This window comes from Ursus arctos, unplaced genomic scaffold (assembly GCF_023065955.2).
Source record: "Ursus arctos isolate Adak ecotype North America unplaced genomic scaffold, UrsArc2.0 scaffold_29, whole genome shotgun sequence".
Lineage (NCBI taxonomy): Eukaryota > Metazoa > Chordata > Mammalia > Carnivora > Ursidae > Ursus > Ursus arctos.
In genome coordinates this window covers 10,438,462-10,457,682 of record NW_026622974.1, presented here as the reverse complement: position 1 = coordinate 10,457,682, position 19,221 = coordinate 10,438,462, and the positions used below count along the sequence as shown (strand labels likewise).

The 19,221-nt window shown below is 36.9% G+C and overlaps 1 protein-coding gene across 1 annotated transcript; it reads left to right on the top strand.

Annotated features, from left to right (window-relative positions):
• Positions 1–306: 306 nt before the first annotated feature.
• DEFB114 (defensin beta 114) lies at positions 307–17,501 on the top strand. Its single transcript, XM_026506946.1, has 2 exons — positions 307–364; positions 17,356–17,501. The coding sequence occupies exons 1-2, from the start codon at positions 307–309 to the stop codon at positions 17,499–17,501; spliced, it is 204 nt and encodes a 67-aa protein (XP_026362731.1).
• Positions 17,502–19,221: the final 1,720 nt, after the last annotated feature.

Below are 19,221 nucleotides of genomic sequence, written 5' to 3'. Positions count from 1 at the left end.
CCATGCATGCCCATTGTGTCAATGTTTAATTGATCACCATTGATATAATGGTGTCATGTGTGCAGCTATCTTCCACATAGTTTCCTCTCTAAAGATCAATAATTTCAAGTATTTTCAATTTGGGTAATTCTGCCCACAGCCCTAGTCAATGGTGCAGAGACAAGTACTCAGGATTAAAACAATTTCCGGATAAAGAGTCTTTCTTCCATTAGAAAACTATAAATAGTAAATGTCTCTTGGCTTTTTGGAAAGTGTGCTACTCTCTAGATTTTGTTACCAAATCTTTCAGCAGCTTCTTTCTGCAGAATGAAGATCTTTTACTGTCTCCTCCATTTTCTGTGTTATGTGACCTTCATCCTACCAGGTAAAATAGATGCTTGTTTATAAGTAACATAGAGCTTCTAGCTAAAAATAGAAACAACAAATTATGAAATAGAAAATTCAGTTTCTTAACACAATCAAATCAATTAAAGAAGTCTCTTGCATGTGTTGAATCTCAGTTTCTTCATTTAGAGTAATATTGTACTAATATTTTCTTTTAAAGATTTTTTTTTTTTTTTTTACTTATTTGAGAGAGGGAAAGAGAGAGAGAGCATGAGCAGAGAAGGGGCAGAGGGACAAGCAGACTCCCTGCTGAGCACAAAGCCAGAGTCCACACAGGGATTGATCCCAGGACCCTGAAGTCAGGACCTGAGCCAAAATTAAGAGTTGATGTTAAATCAACTGAGCCACCCAGGTGCCCTTCAACTAAGGGGTCTCTGGCTTTTGCAGGCCTTGATTGTTTTAGATATTTAAATTATTTTTAAAAATTTATTTCTAAAATTCAGAAATGAAGACTTCATAATAAATTGGGTCCCATAGGGATGCCTGGGTGGCTCAGTCAGTTAAGCATCTGACTCTTGATTTTGGCTCAGGTCCTGATCTCAGGGTCTTGGGATTGAGCTCCATGTTGGGGGGGGGGGGGTCTGAGCTCATCAGGGAGTCTACTTCTCCCTCTCCCTCTGCCTCTCACCCTGCTGCTCCCATGCTCTCCTCTCTCTTCCTCTCAAATAATTTTTTTTAATAAATAAATAAATAAATAGGGCCTGGGGAAGATGAATGATTGAGAATAACAGTATATATCTCTTGAGATATCAATAACAGAATCTATAAAATGATCCAGGATATAGTCTAAAATATGCTGGGCAACGAGGTACAGTAGGAATAAAATGGCAAATAAAGAAATAGTATCATGAAAAATCCTTGTTGAATAGTTAATACATTAGTAAAGAAATTAGGCCATGGCTTTATGAATCAATTAAAAATAAATATTTGAAATACACACTGCATTGAAGTGCATTATGGGTGATTTTATGACATTCTTGAGAGGTCTATCCTCTGAGGCAATCCAGGCTAACAAAGAAGATATAAACTGATACCCAAAAGTGTTCAAATTTGGACCTAGAAAGCTGGGAATTCAAGAGGTGCAACATGTAACAGAAAGAAAATTGAACTCAAACTTGGAAGATCTAGATTTTATTACTAGCTTCCTACTTAAGAGCTTCTGAACCTTGCCATTCAGAGAATTTACGTGATCTGTCGAAGTTTTTAACAATAAAAAAAAAAGAAAATACAAGCGGAATCAATAACAACCACAATCTTAAAAAATAAAAAGTCTGATATAAAATATTGTGTTTGTTAATTATATGCACCTCAAAAGACTACAGTTAGGATTTGGTGTAATAATGTACCAGTCGGTAGCCCTACAAACTGAAAACTAGTCAACCAATTTAGGTACTATTATAATTATTATAGTTGCTGATGTTATAGTTTTTATGATTATTATTTTTAAAGGTTTATTTATTTGAGAGAGAGACAGAGAGAACATGCATGTGGGAGAGGGGGGTGGCAGCGGGAGAGGGAGAGAAAGTCTTAAGCAGACTCTGTGATGATGACCCCGAGGTCACGACCTGGGCTGAAACCAATAGTTAGAGGCTTAACTGACTGAGCCACCCAGGCTCCCCAGATGTTATAGTTGTTATTAATAATGAAGGGGAACCGAGGAAGTGAGGACCTCAGATGTGATTAGGGAGGATGTTGAGGCCCGTGGTGCTAGTGGGTCAGTCAATAACCATGTAATACTGAGTGGCTAGGGATCTACTGAGCATGATGCTGGACACCAAGAAAACAGAAATAAAGGAAAGACAGAGGTCTTCTCCACGCATCCTTAACAGATAGTCGAATAAACACAGATATATCAATGAATTGCTTGATTTAGAAGGTTTATAGAGGTATGCCCTAAATAATAAGAATGGTGGAATTAGGGCATGACAGTTGTGGAGGTTTGGGAAAATGTACTGAATTATCTGATGAAGAGCTTTGAAACTGGAGATAAGACACTTGTATTTAGACCTTGGAAGGTAAGAGAAAGAAATGGAAGACAAGAAGTAAATATGCATGTCTAGCATGTGTCAAACCCTATTTCATAACTTCTCATGTAGGTATCTAAGCTGACCTTCCAGATAACACGATGAGATACCTATTATTGCCTCTTTTTATACAAGAGAAAAATGACATCAAAGAAGAGAGTTTTTCGAGGTCACACCTATTATACTATGTGTGATAAGTGGACTATAAATCCTGGAATACAAGATCCTAGAATATTTGTTCTTTATATTTGAACATGTTTTCTACGAAGTCACTGAGGCTAAAGTACAAGATGAATAGATTATTTGGTCAAAAGCAGTGAGGTCACATGGGAATATAGCTGTGCTTCAGATATGTAGGGGCTATACCATTTGCTGAGCATTGCAGAAAAATTTAAATAATGTAATGAAGACAGTGTATGAATATGACCACAAACTTTCCTTTACCTTTTGGTCATTCAAACAGATACTAAGTTATAATGTGTACTGAAACGGACAGAATGCTCTACATTTGGCCTTTGCTGGGCCAAAAAAAAACCAGGAAGGGTAATACAAGGTATCAGAGTGAGTGCCTTTGAAGGAGTTCATAGAATAGTACTTATCAGTTGCACAATGGTGTGGTTTGGCTATTGGTAGAACATTAAAGTCATTAAAGAAACAATAAAAAGTATTCAGTCTAAGTGGATACTTTTGAAGTTGTAAGGTGAGTGATCCAAGCAGAGTGATACCATGTTAGAGGGCGAGTTATAGAAAACCGATAGAGAACAATACTGACCATGGTTAAAACGTGGCAGAATGAACAGTATTTTAGGCAGTATTTTAGTACAAGCATAAAATAATCCACAGAGATAGTGAAAATAGCGTACTATAGTGGTTTATAGAGTGAGCTTGCCATCAACCAGATCAGGGTTTATTTTTTATTTTTTTAAGATTTTATTTATTTATTTATTTATTTATTTATTTATTTATTTATTTATCAAAGAGAGAGAGAGAGATTGAGTGCACAAGCAGGGGGAGCAGCAGGCAGAGGAAGAAGCAGGTTTCCTGCTGAGCAAGGAGCCTGATGTGAGACTCGATCCCAGGACCCTGGGATCATGACGTGAGCTGAAGGTAGATACTTACCTGACTGAGCCACTCAGGCATCCAGATCAGGGTTTATATTTAGGACCTGAGTTTCCTTTGTAGTTGTGGAGAAGCTTTAATTCTTTTACCTGCACAAAGGAAAGGTAATACCATTAATTTTATAAGGCTTTGCAAAGATTCAGAGATAATATAAGCAAAACATTTATCACATTCAATATCATATTGTAGTATTTCAAGAAATGGAAAAAGAGAAGTAGAAGTAGAAAATAGAAAAGAGGAGAGGAAGTAGTTGAGAAGGAATACAAGATACTGTCTCGGTATAGCCAGTTGTTAAGATGTCTCAGAACGGACCTGAAATGGTGGAAACATGGTGGCCTTGGAAACTTTATGATATATTGTGTGGTGCATGAGGCTGAGTCTAAAATAGTGGAGGAGAGACATTCACCTGTGTTGAGATGTTGGTGGGAAGAAAGTATCAGTCCCGGGGCTCTAGATTTTATTAAATTTAAAATCAAGTTGATTTGGTTACTTGAGAATTACAATAAAATGTTGGGAGAAAAGTGGAGCTCATAAAAATAAATACCTCTTCCAACTGGCCAGTATTTCACTGATTAGGTAAGTAACTTCTCAGCCCATCCAGAAAGATACTGTATGACAAATGAATACCATGTTAGTGCTTCCCTTGTGGCAATGATTTGTTTGTATTAATTAATTTGTACTAGGTAAGGTAATTTGCAAATTTGTTTAATATTTTTCTTTATTTTCATCCCCTGACTTAAATAATTATACCTTATTCAATATCCTTGAATAAGCTAAGGCAAAATAAAACACAAATATTAATATCTTAGAACATTTTGTGTCGTTTACATGATGGTACTATTAATTGATAGGAAGTGTTTTCAATAGTACAGATCCAGGTGCCAGTAATAAGAGACAAGTGCAACCCTTACAAGACTAACAATGTTTGAGAAATAGAAAAAAAAAAAAAAAAGGATTTAATTTGAGGCTCTGAATAAGAGGTTGGTAAGAGGTGGGGAACAGAAAGTGACATTAAATTCCCAGTTATCATACAACTTTGAGTTAAGACATCAAAGTTAAGGGAATTGACAAATAATTCCATATAGAGGAGCTAAAATTATTTTATTTTAAAATTATTTTATTTAAAATTATTAAAACTATTTAAATTTGCCTAAGGTAACATTTTTCCTACATTCAGGTTGCAGCATGGAAACCATTTATTAAGCATATGTACAGTATATTAAGTATGTGTTACTAATGAATCTTTGTATGCCTAAACATATTCATCTTAATAGAATTCTATTTTGTCATTCAGTACTTAACTTCTAATTTTCACATCTTCAGCTTCCTCCATAGTCATAAAATACTTAAAGGTCCTGGAGACAACCAGCTACCATAAGCAATATCTAATTTGAGACAATATCCAAAACTATGAGTGTTTGTCATATGTCAGTTTCCAACTTTTTCAATATATCATTTAAGATGAAAATTCTGGTTTCGAACAATTTAAGATTGAACCCTGGGTTAAGCATGTACTAGTTTTGCAACCTTGGGCAAATTATTTGGTCACTCAAAACCTCAGGCTTTTTATCAGAACAGCCTCAACCTCAAAGTTTATGGCAGTTAAATGGGATAATGTGTGCAGACTGTTTAAAACAATACCTGGTGCACAGTAGGTTTTCAACGAAGGAAATCTGTTTGTGTTATTATTAGTTTTTTAGCTTAAACATGTCATATGCTCTTTCAACTCTAAGATGAGAATCATACTACTTTGTCTGACTGGTTCATGTTCTTTTTATACTCCTTCTGTGCATTTGATTAACCTTACTCATTTTTTAAGGTTAGATTTTCGTATCACTCTTCCATGATACAACACCACAGCAATAAGCAAACACTTATCTGCTCACACATTGGACCTAATATAATTAGCCTAACTCTCTCACTCTCTCTAGCTCTTGCTCTCTCTCTTTTACATGCCTGTGCATTTATCTCTTTGGCTCAGTGTTTTGCTTTCCCTCCAGAAAAAGCCTACCGCCTGGTCTAAAAGTTGTAGTCAATAATGATTTAATTTCAACTATAGTCTTTTGTTCACCATTAATTAATAACAGTTCTTAATCTGTGAGAAACTATTATGTTCTAGGCACTGTTGTACACCTGTTTATATGTTAACTCATCATGTTTCATAGAAACTCTGTGAAAGAGATGCCATTTTCTCTGTTTTATAGATGAAGCAACTAAGGCTAGTAGGGCTTACCCAAAGTTACATAGCTAGCAAATAACAGCATTAAAATTCAAGCTTAAAGTCCATGGCTATAAACTCATCCTCACTCTGTAGGTAGAAAAACTATCAATGTGTACCATACAAAGATTTTGAAAAATTAGTGATTTGTTCACCCTACTTGATGTTAAAACTACAATATAAAATTAAAGTAGTCTGTCTTACATAGCAACCTGATGTTAAAACATCTTTTTCATAGAGCCTCTCCCACACAGTGAGGGGGATAGATGGACAGCAAACCAAACCAAAACAAAAAACACAACACAATTGCTTAAAGGCATTGCAGAGTAAACAGGTCAATTAAAAGTTACAGTGAAAAGATCAAGTTGAAATCAACCTCTGAGCCAGCTCTTCTCCCTAGAAGCATCTTAAAGATGCAGGAAAGAAGTTGAAAAGCAGAAATCTGATAACCTTATGCTACCATTGGGGCAAAAATTGTAATTCAGAGCCTGCAAAGGAAGGGGAACTATGGAAATACTGGTGTGCTTTGGCTGAGGATCCCAAAAAACTATGAACTAGGTCGAAGTTAAAAGATCATTAGTCCAGCCATCCAGCAATCCCAGGAACTAATACCCACTTTTATATTATCTGAAGTTCTAGAAATGGTTTAAGATTATCCAGGAAGGTTGGTTGGTGGTCCTACTCACCAGCAAGGAACAATAATAAATCTTTCTGGAGAATCATACATCATTCTAGACCTCCAGCTATTTCCTCAATTTTTCATTAAAGAAGTATGTGACAGAAGTAATCAGGAACAAATGAAAACAGAGCTATGCTATCAAAAATCAAAACCAGCATACAAGAGAAGAGATTAATAAGGGATCCAGATAATGAAATTACTAGACCCAGACTTTAAAATAGCTGTGCTTAACTTGTTTAAATAAAGAAACACTAAGGTAAAAACTTGGCATAGAAGTGAAAACCACAACAAAGAGCAAAAATAAAATTCCGGAACTGAAAAATTTATAAAGTAAAATTAAATACATAATGAATGTGTTAAATAGTTGTTTTTACATAATTGGTGAGATATTTAATGATGATGAAAGATGAACCAGAAGAAAATATCTGGAATGAGACAAGAGAAAATTAGAGGTTGAAAAATAGGGAAAAAGGTGAAGGAGGGAGGGAAGGATAAAGGTAAGAAGGAAGGAAGGTAGGAAAGAGGGAAGGAAGAGAAGAAGGAAGGAAGGGGGAGGAAGGAAGAAATGAAGGAAGGAAGAAAAAGCATAGCAAACTGCTAAAAACAAAACAAAACAAAAAACCCAAAACAATAAAGCAAAGCAAAAGTTGAAGAAAACAACATATCACTTTCAAAGAGTCAGATATTAAACTGAAGGTTGACTTCTCAAAAAAAAAAAACAAAAAAAAAAAACAAAGAAAGAAGTCAGAAGACAAAGTAGTGATATCTTCAGAGTCCTGAAAGAAAACAACTATAATCTAGAAGTCTGTATCAAATGAAAATACCCTTTAGGAGTGAAGATAACATTAAGGATATTCTCAGTCAAACAAAAACAGAGACTTCAACATCAGAACTCCTGTATTAAGGGAAATTCTTAAAAGATTATTTGGCCAGAAAGAGAATGATTTTCTATATGGAAGCTCAGAAACACAGGAAACAAACAAAAAACAAAAAACAAGCAATGATTTTTTTTTTTTATAAGATTTTGGTAAGTTGAAACTTCTAGCAAAAACAGTAAAAGAAGACTAAAAGATAATATAACTACACAATAGTAAATGAGATGATAGAAGTATAAAAAATAACGAATATATGGAAATGAAGATAGGATAAAAATAACAGGATGTATTTCATCCAATATATATTACTATTATAAATATTAGTGTAAAGTTAAAAAACAAGAGTGAATCTTTTGAATGTAGTGAATATAATTTTGAATATAACAAATAGTTTATATGAGAAATATCTAATATATGAGAAAATAGAAATTATAAAATCTAAAGGATAGGAAAAGATATAAAAACCCAACAAAAGCATGGTGAAGTGGCTATATGAATATTATATGCAGTAGACAGTAAGAAAAAATGTATTACTAGAGACAAAGAATGACTATTCATAGTAATAGAAGATTCAATTCAATAGGGTAATATTGCAACCATAAATTCAATGCAACAAATAACTCAGTCTTGAAATATGTAAAAAAAGATAGAAAAATAAGAAAAGTAGAGAACGCCATAATAATGGGTGATGATAACACACTTTCCTCAGTTACACAGAAAACAGAGAAAAACCAACAACATAAATGTAAGAATAAAGAAGATATAAGCATGAAGATTAATGAAACTCAGCCTAATTCAAAGAAGAAATATCAATAAGTATTAGAAAAATATTGTCATCTGAATGGTAATAAAAATGAGATAGCATAAAGCTCATAGAACACAGCTACAGTAGTGTGTACAGGGAAATTCATACCATTATTTTCATATATCTGAAAAGAATAGTGCCATATTGATAAAAGAATAAGCAAATATAGCAATGGAACAGGACAGAGATCTCAGAAATAGATCCCTATAAGTATAGTCAACTGATTATTGGACAAAGGAGCAAAGGCAATATAATGAAGAAAAGACAATCTCTTCAACAATTGATGTTGATGGAACAACTGGACGTCCACATGCAAAAAAAGTGAATCTAGACACAGGCCTTACACCCTTCACAAAAAATAGACTTGAAATGGCTCATAGATCCAAATGTAAAATGAGAAATTATAAAACTCCTAGAACATAATGTAGAAGAAAACCTAGATGTCCTTGGGTATAGCAATGACTTTCTGGATACAGCGCCAAAGACACAAACCATGAAAGAAAGAATTTATAAGCTGGACTTCATTAAAACTAAAAACTTCTAACTTCAGAAATATAATGACAAGATAATGAGATGACAAGCCACAAACTGGGAGAAATATTTGCAATAGACACATGTGATAAAGGGGCATTATCCAAAACATATAAAGAATTTTTAAAACTCAACAATAAGAAAACAAAACAAAATAAAAACAAAAGGGCCAAAACCTTAACAGACATCTCACCAAAGAACTTATACAAATGGCAAGTAAGCATATGAAAGGATGCTCTATGTCATATGTCATCAGGAAAATGCAAATTAAAACAACGAGATAACATTTCATACCTATTAAAACAGCTAAAATTTGGAATAATGGCAAAAAACAAATTGTGGTAAGTATATGGAGCAACAGGAACTCTCATACATTGCTGGTGGGATTGCAAAATGATACAGCCACTTTGGAACACATTTTGGCAGTTTCTTATAAAACTAAACATACTGGGGGTGCCTGGATGGCTCAGTTGGTTAAGGGTCTGCCTTCAGCTCAGGTCATGATCCAGGGGTCCTGGGATACAGCCCCGCGTGAGGCTCCCTGCACAGCAGAGAGCCTGCTTTTCCCTCTCTCTCTGCCCCTCCCCCCCGCTTGTGCTCTCTCTCTCAAATAAATAAAAAATAGTGAAAAAAACACACCTAACCATACTGTACCATATCATACAGCAATTATGCTGTATGTGCTTGGTATTAACCCAAAGCAGTTGAAAAATTTTGCCCACACAAAAACCTGCACATGAATGTTTATAAACAGCTTTATTCCTAATTTTCAAAACTTGGAATCATCCAAGATATTTTTCAGTAGGTAAATGAATAAATCGACTGTGTTATATCCAGACAATGGAATATTAATTAATGCTAAAAAGAAATGCGCTATCAAATCACAAAAAGACATGTAGGAACCTTAAATTCATATTATTAAGTGAAAAAAGCCAATCTAAAAATGCTGTGTACAATATGATTCCAACTATATGACATTCTTGGAAAGGCAAAACTATGAAGGCAATAAAAAAGACAATAGTTGCCAGGGGAGTGAGGGGAGAGATGAATAAGCAGAGCCCAGAAGATTTTTAGGGCACTGAAAGTACTTTGTATGATATTATAATAATGGATATATTTAATTATACATTTGCCCAAACCAATAGAATGTACAACACAAAGAATGAACCATAGTGAAAACTACAGACTTTGGGTGGTTATGATGTGTCAGTGTAGGTTCATCCTCGGTAAAAAATGTACCCTTCTGGTGGATGATGTTGATAATGGGGAAAGTTATGCATATTTAGGGTCAGGGAGTATATAGGAAATCTCTGTACTTTCTTTCAATTTTTTTGTAAAGCTAAAACTGTTCTAAAAATAAAGCTTCTAAAAACTTTTTAAAAGAGAACTCACAAATTCTTTTAAAAAATTATGCAATAACATAATAAGCAAAGTATATGAAAAATTAAATAAAGAGAAAAATTGTTCAAAACAAATATTAACAGGATAAATATTAAAATTCCAGTGGACACCATTTTATTTTGGGGAAAAATGTATGTATATTGCTGGTGCAATATATAAATTAATAACTCTGGGGACGAGGTTCCAAGATGGTGGAGAAGCAGGAGACCTAAAGTTCGTCTGGTCCCAGGAATTCAGCGAGAGATCTACCAAACCATTCCGAATACCTATGAACACAACCGGAGAACGAAGAAAAGAGTAGCTGAAACTCTATGAACAGAAAAGCGACCACTTTCTGCAAGGAGGAGAAAAGATGGTGGAGGAGTAGGGGACCCCTTTCTCAGCCGGTCCCCTGAGTCGAGCTGGATAGGTACCAGACCAGCCTGAACATCCACGGAATCAGCCTGAGACGCAGGAAGATACATCTGGATCTCTGCAAATGAACATCTCCAGCGCTGAGTATTGAGGTACAAACCAAGGAGCCGTGAATCTGCACACAGATATGGGAAGATAAACGGAAGGGGGAGGGAGCCTCCGTGCTCGGACGCTGGGAAGCGGGAGCGGGCGGACTCACGGACCGGCACCCCCGAGAGAGCAGACTGAGACCGTGAGCCCAGTACTTGCGCAACCAGACTGAAAACCAGCCCTCTGGAGCACTCACTGGAACCGAACTAAAACCTGGAGCTTGGGAGTGAGCGCGCATCCAAACTGAAAACCGGAGCTCCAGAGTGCACACTCGAACTAGACTGAAACCAAGAGCTCAGGAACATGCACGTGACCAGACTGAAAACTGGTGCTCTGGAGCACGTGCAAACCACACCAAAACAGGGAGTTGGGAGCACTCGCTGGAACCAGGGCGGCTGGCAGTGTTAGAAGCACAAAGGACAGAGATGTGCCAGCCCTGCAAGTGAGGGCTGGGACACTGGCTCTAGGGCACACATTCCGGGATGCTGCAGGGTTTTTAGCAGCACCAACAGAAACAGAGTTAAAGTGGCCATGAGAGCTCAGTGGAGAGTGGACTGCGATCTCTCTGTTCTGAGACAGAGGCTAGGATATGGCCACTGCAGCTCTGACTCTCAGAAGAGGCACAGAAAACCACCAGGGAAAGCCGCCAGAGAACAAAAGCCCAGAAATACCAGCTCACATTGTGCCCATCCCCATCCCCCTTCGCAGGGGACACGGAGACTCTACCCAAACAGGGTTGCCTGAGTATCAGCGGGCAGGCCCCTCCCCCAGAAGGCAGGCTGAAAGATCAAGAAGCCCACATCCCTAAGGTCCCTATAAAACAAGTGCACACTGCCTGGCTCCTGGTCAATAATTTGGGCTCTGGGCATCCCTGCAATCTCTCCTCATCAGAATGACAAGGAGGAGAAATCCCCCCCAACAAAGAAAAGATACAGGGTCTGTGGCCTCTGCTACAGAACTGATGGATGTGGATATAACCAAATTGTCAGAAATGGAGTTCAGAGTAACAATGGTCAAGATGATGTGTAGGCTTGAAAAAACTACTAATGAAAATATTAATGTGAATATAGAATCTCTAAGGGAAGAAATGAGAGTGAGTCTGGCAGAAATTAAAAATGCTATGAATCAAATGCAGTCAAAACTAGATGCTCTGACGGCCAGGATAAATGAGGCAGAAGAATGAATTAGTGAATTGGAGGATGGGATGGTAGAAGAGAAAGTTAAAACAGAAACTTGCCTCAAAAAAATCCAATCTCAAGAATGTAGATTATGGGAGATTACTGACTCAATGAAACGTTCCAATGTCAGAATCATCGGCATCCCCGAGGGGGTGGAGAAAGAGAGAAGTCTAGAAGAGATATTTGAACAAATTGTAGCTAGAACTTCCCTAATCTGGCAAAGGAAACAAGCATTCGTGTCCAAGAAGCAGCATTCGTGTCCCTCCCAAGGTCAATGAGAACAGACCTACACCACGTCACGTCATAGTGCAGTTCACAAATATTAGATCCAAGGATACAGTATTGAAAGTGGCCAGGGGGAAGAAAATCCTTATGTAGAGAGGGGAAAATATCAGAATAAGGTCAGACCTGTTTACAGAGACCTGGCAGGCTAGGAAGGGTTGGCAAGGTATTTTCAAAGCCGTATCTGAGAAGAACATGCAGCCAAGGATCCTTTATCCAGCAAGGCTGTCATTCAGAATTGATGGAGAGATAAGGACTTTCCAGGATCGGCAGAAACTGAAGGAATTTGTTACCACCAAACCAGCCCTACAGGAATATTAAGGGGGTTCTATAAATGTAAAAAGGCCCCAAAAGTGATACAGAACAGAAAATTACAATCTATAGAAACAAAGACTTCACAGGAAACATGACATCATTAAAATCATAACTCTCAATAATCACTCTCAATATGAATGGTCTAAATGCTCCCACAAAACGCCACAGGGTTTCAGATTGGATAAAAAGACATGACCCATCCATTTGCTGTCTACAAGAGACTCATTTTGAACCTAAAGATACATCCAGACTGAAAGTGAAAGGATGGAAAACCACTTTTCATACCAATGGATCTCAAAACAAAGCTGGGGTAGCAATTCTCATATTAGACAGATTAGATTTTAAACTAAAGACTAGTTAGCAATACAGAAGGACATTATATTATTCTTTTTTTTTTTTTTTATTTTTTATTTATGTGACAGAGAGACAGCCAGCGAGAGAGGGAACACAGCAGAGGAGTGAGAGAGGAAGAAGCAGGCTCCCAGCGGAGGAGCCCGATGTGGGACTCGATCCCGGAACGCCGGGATCACGCCCTGAGCCGAAGGCAGACGCCCTAACGACTGCGCTACCCAGGCACCCGGACATTATATTATTCTTAAAGGTTGTATCCAACAAGTGGATATGGCAATTATAAATATCTATGCCCCCAACAGGGGAACAGCAAGATACATAAGCCAACTCTTAACCGGAATAAAGAGACATATAGATAATAATACGTTAATAGTAGGGGACCTCAACACTCTGCTCTCAGTAATAGACAGATCACCTAAGCAGAAAATCAACAAAGAAACAAGAGCTTTGAATGCCATACTAGACCAGATGGACCTCATAGATATACATAGAACACTACACCCCAGAACAACAGAATACTCATTCTTTTCGAATGCCCATGGAACTTTCTCCAGAATAGACCATATACTGGGTCACAAAACAGGTCTCAATCGATACCAAAAGACTGAGATTATTCCCTGAATATTCTCAGACCACAGTGCTTTGAAACTGGAACTCAATCACCAGGAAAAATTTGGAAGAAACTCAAACACTTGGAAACTAAGAACCATCTTGCTCAAGAATGATTGGGTAAACCAGGAAATTAAAATCAGTTTAAACAATTTCTGAAGACCAATGAGAATGAAAACACATGGGTCCAAAACCTATGGGACACTGCAAAGGCAGTCCTAAGGGGAAAATACATAGCCATCCAAGCCTCACTCAAAAGAATAGAAAAATCTAAAATGCAGTTTTTATATTCTCACCTCAAGAAGCTGGAGCTGAAACAGAAGAACAGGCCTAACCCATGTGTGAGAAGGCAGGTGATGGAGATTAGAGCAGAGATCAATGAATTAGAGACCAGGAGCACAGTAGAGCAGATCAACAGAACTAGAAGCTGGTTCTTTTTTTTTTTTTTTTTAAGATTTTATTTATTTATTTGACAGAAAGAGACAGCCAGCGAGAAAGGGAACACAAGCAGGAGGGGTGGGAGTGGAAGAAGCAGACTCCCAGCGGAGAGGCCTGATGTGGGGCTCGATCCCAGAATGCTGGGATCACGCCCTGAGCCAAAGGCAGACACTTAATGACTGCGCCACCCAGGCGCCCCTAGAAGCTGGTTCTTTGAAAGAATAAATAAGGTCGATAAGACACTGGCCACACTTATTGAAAAGAATAGAGAAAGGTCCCAAATTGATAAAATTATGAATGAAAGGGGAGAGATCACAACCAACACCAATGAAATAGGAAGGATCATTAGAAACTCTTATCAACAGCTTTATGCCAATAAATTAAACAACCTGGAAGAAATGGATGCCTTCCTGGAAACCTATAAACTACCAAGACTGAAACAGGAAGATACTGATTATTTAAACAGACTGATTAATTATGAAAAGATTGAAGCAGTGATCAAAAACCTCACCAAAAACTAGAGTCCAGGGCCTGATGGATTCCCCGGGGAATTCTACCAAACATTCAAAGAAGAAATAATACCTATTCTCCTGAAGCTGTTTCAAAAAATAGAAACAGAAGGAAAACTACCAAACTCATTCTATGAGGCCAATATTACCTTGATTCCCAAACCAGGCAAAGACCCCATCAAAAAGGAGAATTACAGACTAATTTCCCTGATGAATATGGACGCCAAAATTCTCAACAAGATCCTAGCTAATAGGATCCAACAGTGCATTAAAAGGATTATCCATCAAGACCAAGTGGGATCCATCCCTGGGATGCAAGGGTGGTTCAACATTCGCAAATTGATCAGTGTGATAGATCATATCAACAAGAAAGGATTCAACAACCATATGATCCTCTCAATTGATGCCGAAAAAGCATTTGCAAAATACAGCATCCTTTCCTGATTAAAACCCTTCAGAGTTAGGGATGGAGGGTACATTCCTCAATCTCATAAAAACCATCTATGAAAAGCCTACAGCGAATATAATTCTCAATGAGGAAAAGCTGGAAGCCTTTCCCTTAAGATCAGGAACACGACAAGGATGCCCACTCTCACCATTATTATTCAACATAGTACCAGAAGTCCTTGCAACAGCAATCAGACAACAAAAAGGGAGAAAAGGTATCCAAATTGGCAATGAAGAAATCAAACTGTCTCTCTTCACAGATGACATGATACTCTATATAGAAAACACAAAAGACTCCACCCCCAAACTACTAGAACTTGTAGAGCAATTCAATAATGTGGCGGGATACAAAATCAATGCTCAGAAATCAGTTGCATTTCTATACACGAACAATGAGACTGAAGAAAGAGAAATTAGGGAATCCATTCCATTTAAAATAGCACCAAAAATCACGTTATCTCAGAATTAACTTAACCAGAGACGTAAAGGATCTATACTCTAGAAACTACAAATCATTCTTGAAAGAAATTGAAGAAGACACAAAAAGATGGAAAAATATTCCATGCTCATGGATCAGAAGAATAGACATAGTTAAAATGTCTATGCTACCCAGAGCAATCTACACTTTCAATGCCATCCTGATCAAAATACCAATGACATTTTTCAAAGAACTGGAACAAACAGCCCTTAAATTTGTGTGGAACCAGAAAAGATCCCAAATCACCAAGGAATTGTTGAAAAGGAAAAACAAAGCTGGGAGCATCACATTGCCAGATTTCAAGCTATACTACAAAGCTGTGATCACAAACACAGCATGGTACTGGCACAAAAACAGACACATAGACCAATGGAACAGAATAGAGAACCCAGAAATGGACCCTCGGCTCTTTGGACAACTAAACTTTGACAAAGCAGGAAAAAACATCCAGTGGAATAAAGACAGTCTCTTCAATAAATGGTGCTGGGAAAATTGGACAGCTACATGCAAAAGAATGAAACTTGACCACTTTCTCACACCATACACAAAGATAAACTCCAAATGGATGAAAGACCTCAATGTGAGACAGGAATCCATCAAAATCCTAGAGGAGAACATAGGGTGCAACCTCTTTGACATCGACCACAGAAACTTTTTTAATGACACGTCTCCGAAAGCAAGAGAAACAAAAGAAAAAAGGCATTTGTGGGACTTCATCAAGATAAAATCTTCTGCACAGCCAAGGAAACAGTCAAAAAAACTAAGAGGCAGGCCACGGAATGGGAGAAAATATTTGCAAATGACACTACAGATAAAAGACTAGTATCCAAGATCTACAAAGAACTTCTCAAACTCAATACACATGAAACAAATAATCAAATCAAAAAATGGGCAGAAGATATGAACAGACACTTTTCCAATGAAGACATACAAATAGGTAACAGGCACATGAAGAAATGTTCAAAATCATTAGCCGTCAGGGAAATTCAAATCAAAAGCACCTTGAGATACCACCTTATGCCAGTTAGAATGGCAAAAATTGACAAGGCAGGAAACAACAATTGCTGGAGAGGATGTGGAGAAAGGGGATCCCTCTTACACTGTTGGTGGGAATGCAAGTTGGTACAGCCACTCTGGAAAACAGTGTGGAGGTCCCTTAAAAAGTTAAAAATTGAGCTCCCCTATGATCCAGCAATTGCGCTACTGGGTATTTACCCCAAAGATACAGACGTAGTGAAGAGAAGGGCCATATGCACCCCAATGTTCATAGCAGCATTGTCCACAATAGCTAAATTGTGGAAGGAGCCGAGATGCCCTTCAACAGAGGACTGGATTAAGAAGATGTGGTCCATATATACAATGGAATATTACTCAGCCATCAGAAAGAACGATTACCCAACATTTGTAGCAACATGGACTGGACTGGAGGAGATTATGCTAAGTGAAATAAGTCAAGCAGAGAAAGACAATTATCATATGGTTTCACTCATTTATGGAACATAAGAAATAGGAAGATCAGTAGGAGAAGGAAGGGAAGAATGAAGGGGGGTAAACAGGAGGAGGAATGAACCATGAGAGACTGTGGACTCTGGGAAACAAACTGAGGGCTTCAGAGGGGAGGGAGGTGGGGGATTGGGATAGGCTGGTGATGGGTATTAAGGAGGGCACATATTGCATGGTGCACTGGGTGTTATATGCAAATAATCATGGAACATTGCATCAACAACTGGGGTTGTACTGTATGGTGACTAATATAACAAAATAAAAATTAAAAAAATAAAAATTAAAAAATAAATTAATTAATAACCTTGGGATCTAACTCTTCCACAATTATCCTAAGTATGTCTCATGTAGAAATCAAAATGTGTACTACAAATTTGCTTACTATAATGCTAAAATATTAAAATTTTAAATATAACCTAGTGGAAAAATTGGATGAACTGTCATATATTTCAAGAGAATATTATGTAGCTCTAAAAAATGTTTGAATCTTGTTGAGAATAATACATGGCATAAAAATGTAATCTATATTAATTTAAAACATGTTTAAACTTTGTATATATATGGGAATATATAATATTTTAGTGTCTTCTTATTTTTGGCATTTTCTAAGTTCATTACAATGTATACATAGTACTTTTTGTAATCGGTAATAATATGTTCTTAAGTAAGAGATCAGTAATGTCAGTTACTCTTCTTTTACTGTAGCCACATGTTCCTTGGTGGATCCTGATCGGTGCACAAAAATTTTCGGTTACTGTAGAAGACGCTGCTTTAAATATGAAAAGCAAATTGATGTATGTCTCTCCCCAAGTAAAATTTGCTGCATCGAGAGGTTATTTGAAGAAGATTAATCTTGGAAAGGAAGACGTACCTGTGATCAAAGAAGTTTGTACACCAGTGCAGAGAGGTAGAGGAATATAATTAGAATTTCTGTAATAAATAAACACATATGCCAATATTGATATCTTCCTCTGTAGATATTAATTATGTATTCAGTGAAATGAGGTAAGACCTTTCTTATATTCTCGAGTTAGAGGTTTTATGATAGAGGCATATCTGTTGTTAATTTCCTATCATATGGATATCATCTTTGCTTGAATTTAGAACCTCTTTTGATCTGTCATGGTTTACCTATGCTTACACAACTGAGCATTTACCAACTTAACCATGACCTTATTAGAAATTTGATTGATGAAAATTAATACCCATAGACTTACCAATTGTCTACATATCATCATTATGTTATTGACATTGAGAGACAACCTCAGTACAAGATGAGTGCATAAGCTAAAGCACAGTGTGATGATACTCATTGGCCATTCCTTTCTCCTCTCCAGTTCTGTTCATGGGAGAAGGCATATTAATTGGATACAATGTAATACTAATACTATTAAACTGGGTTTAAACACAATCGAACTTTGGCTAGAGTCTAGATTCAAAACATTAGCTTGGCAGTTTCATACTTAGTTCTGAACGGGATGGAAAAATGCATAAAGATCTGTTATTTCATTCTCAATGTAAATACTAGACAGCTAGACAGCACAAAAAAAATGTATCATCACATCACATTAATGTAATGATAAAAGTTAAGGAAAAAGCATAGAGACTAGAATTTGTTTTCCAGCTAAAAACAAAGGACCAATCAACCTTTATCAAAATTCTACCAAGTTCCCAAATATTTTTGCTATTTGTTTTTTACTGACTTAATGACTGGCCCAAGATTACTGCTTTTTTTAAAAAAAAAATATTTATTTTTTCCACTGGAGATCTAGTGAAACTAGTGATAATATCTACGTTAAACAGCTTGTACCAGGACAGGCTTCATATTACCACTGGAGATTTAAGTGATGTGTATCTAAAAAACATAAACAAGTTAAAAAATTCAGGTACAATATCTAAGTTAGAGGCAAAAAGTCTGTACTTCTGCAGGATCAACAATCAGACATGAGGATCAAATTCAGGAATCTGAAAAGAAGAAAGAAATGCACAATGAGCTCCAGGGATGGATAACAAGTATAATTCATGATTTGCATTAAAACTTTGAGGAAAGGGATTTTGGAGGATGGTGGAAAAAACAAGTTGCTTAGAATAGAGTGGCTACAGGTAAACCCAGAACTCCTGGAAAAATTTACAACAAACTGACAAGACATGCCCACATGGCTTATCATATAAATTGGTAGAGAAAAAACAATACCAATAGCTTAAAGTCCTCTGTGGAATCTGTATTTGTGTGGGAGAAATCAGAGGGAAGAAAAGCAGTCTTTTGATAGGTCTGAGAAGACACCTAGAGTGCCAACACCATTTGTTGGGAAAGACAGCAAACCAGTTTGTTGACAGCAGCTATAATTACTTCTCTCTTGGAGCCACCCCTAGATTTCAAGTAAATTGTGAGGGTTTAAGAAGTATTATATTCTTTTCCTTTGTGTTTCCTCAAACCTGTAAGAGGCTGGTAACTACACTATGTATTCATTAATAAATGTTGGAAAATAATAAAACATTTAACCTAGACATTCCAGCTTACTTCTTGTCTGTCTTAAGCAGACAGCATTTTATTTTAAATTTTTTAGTTTT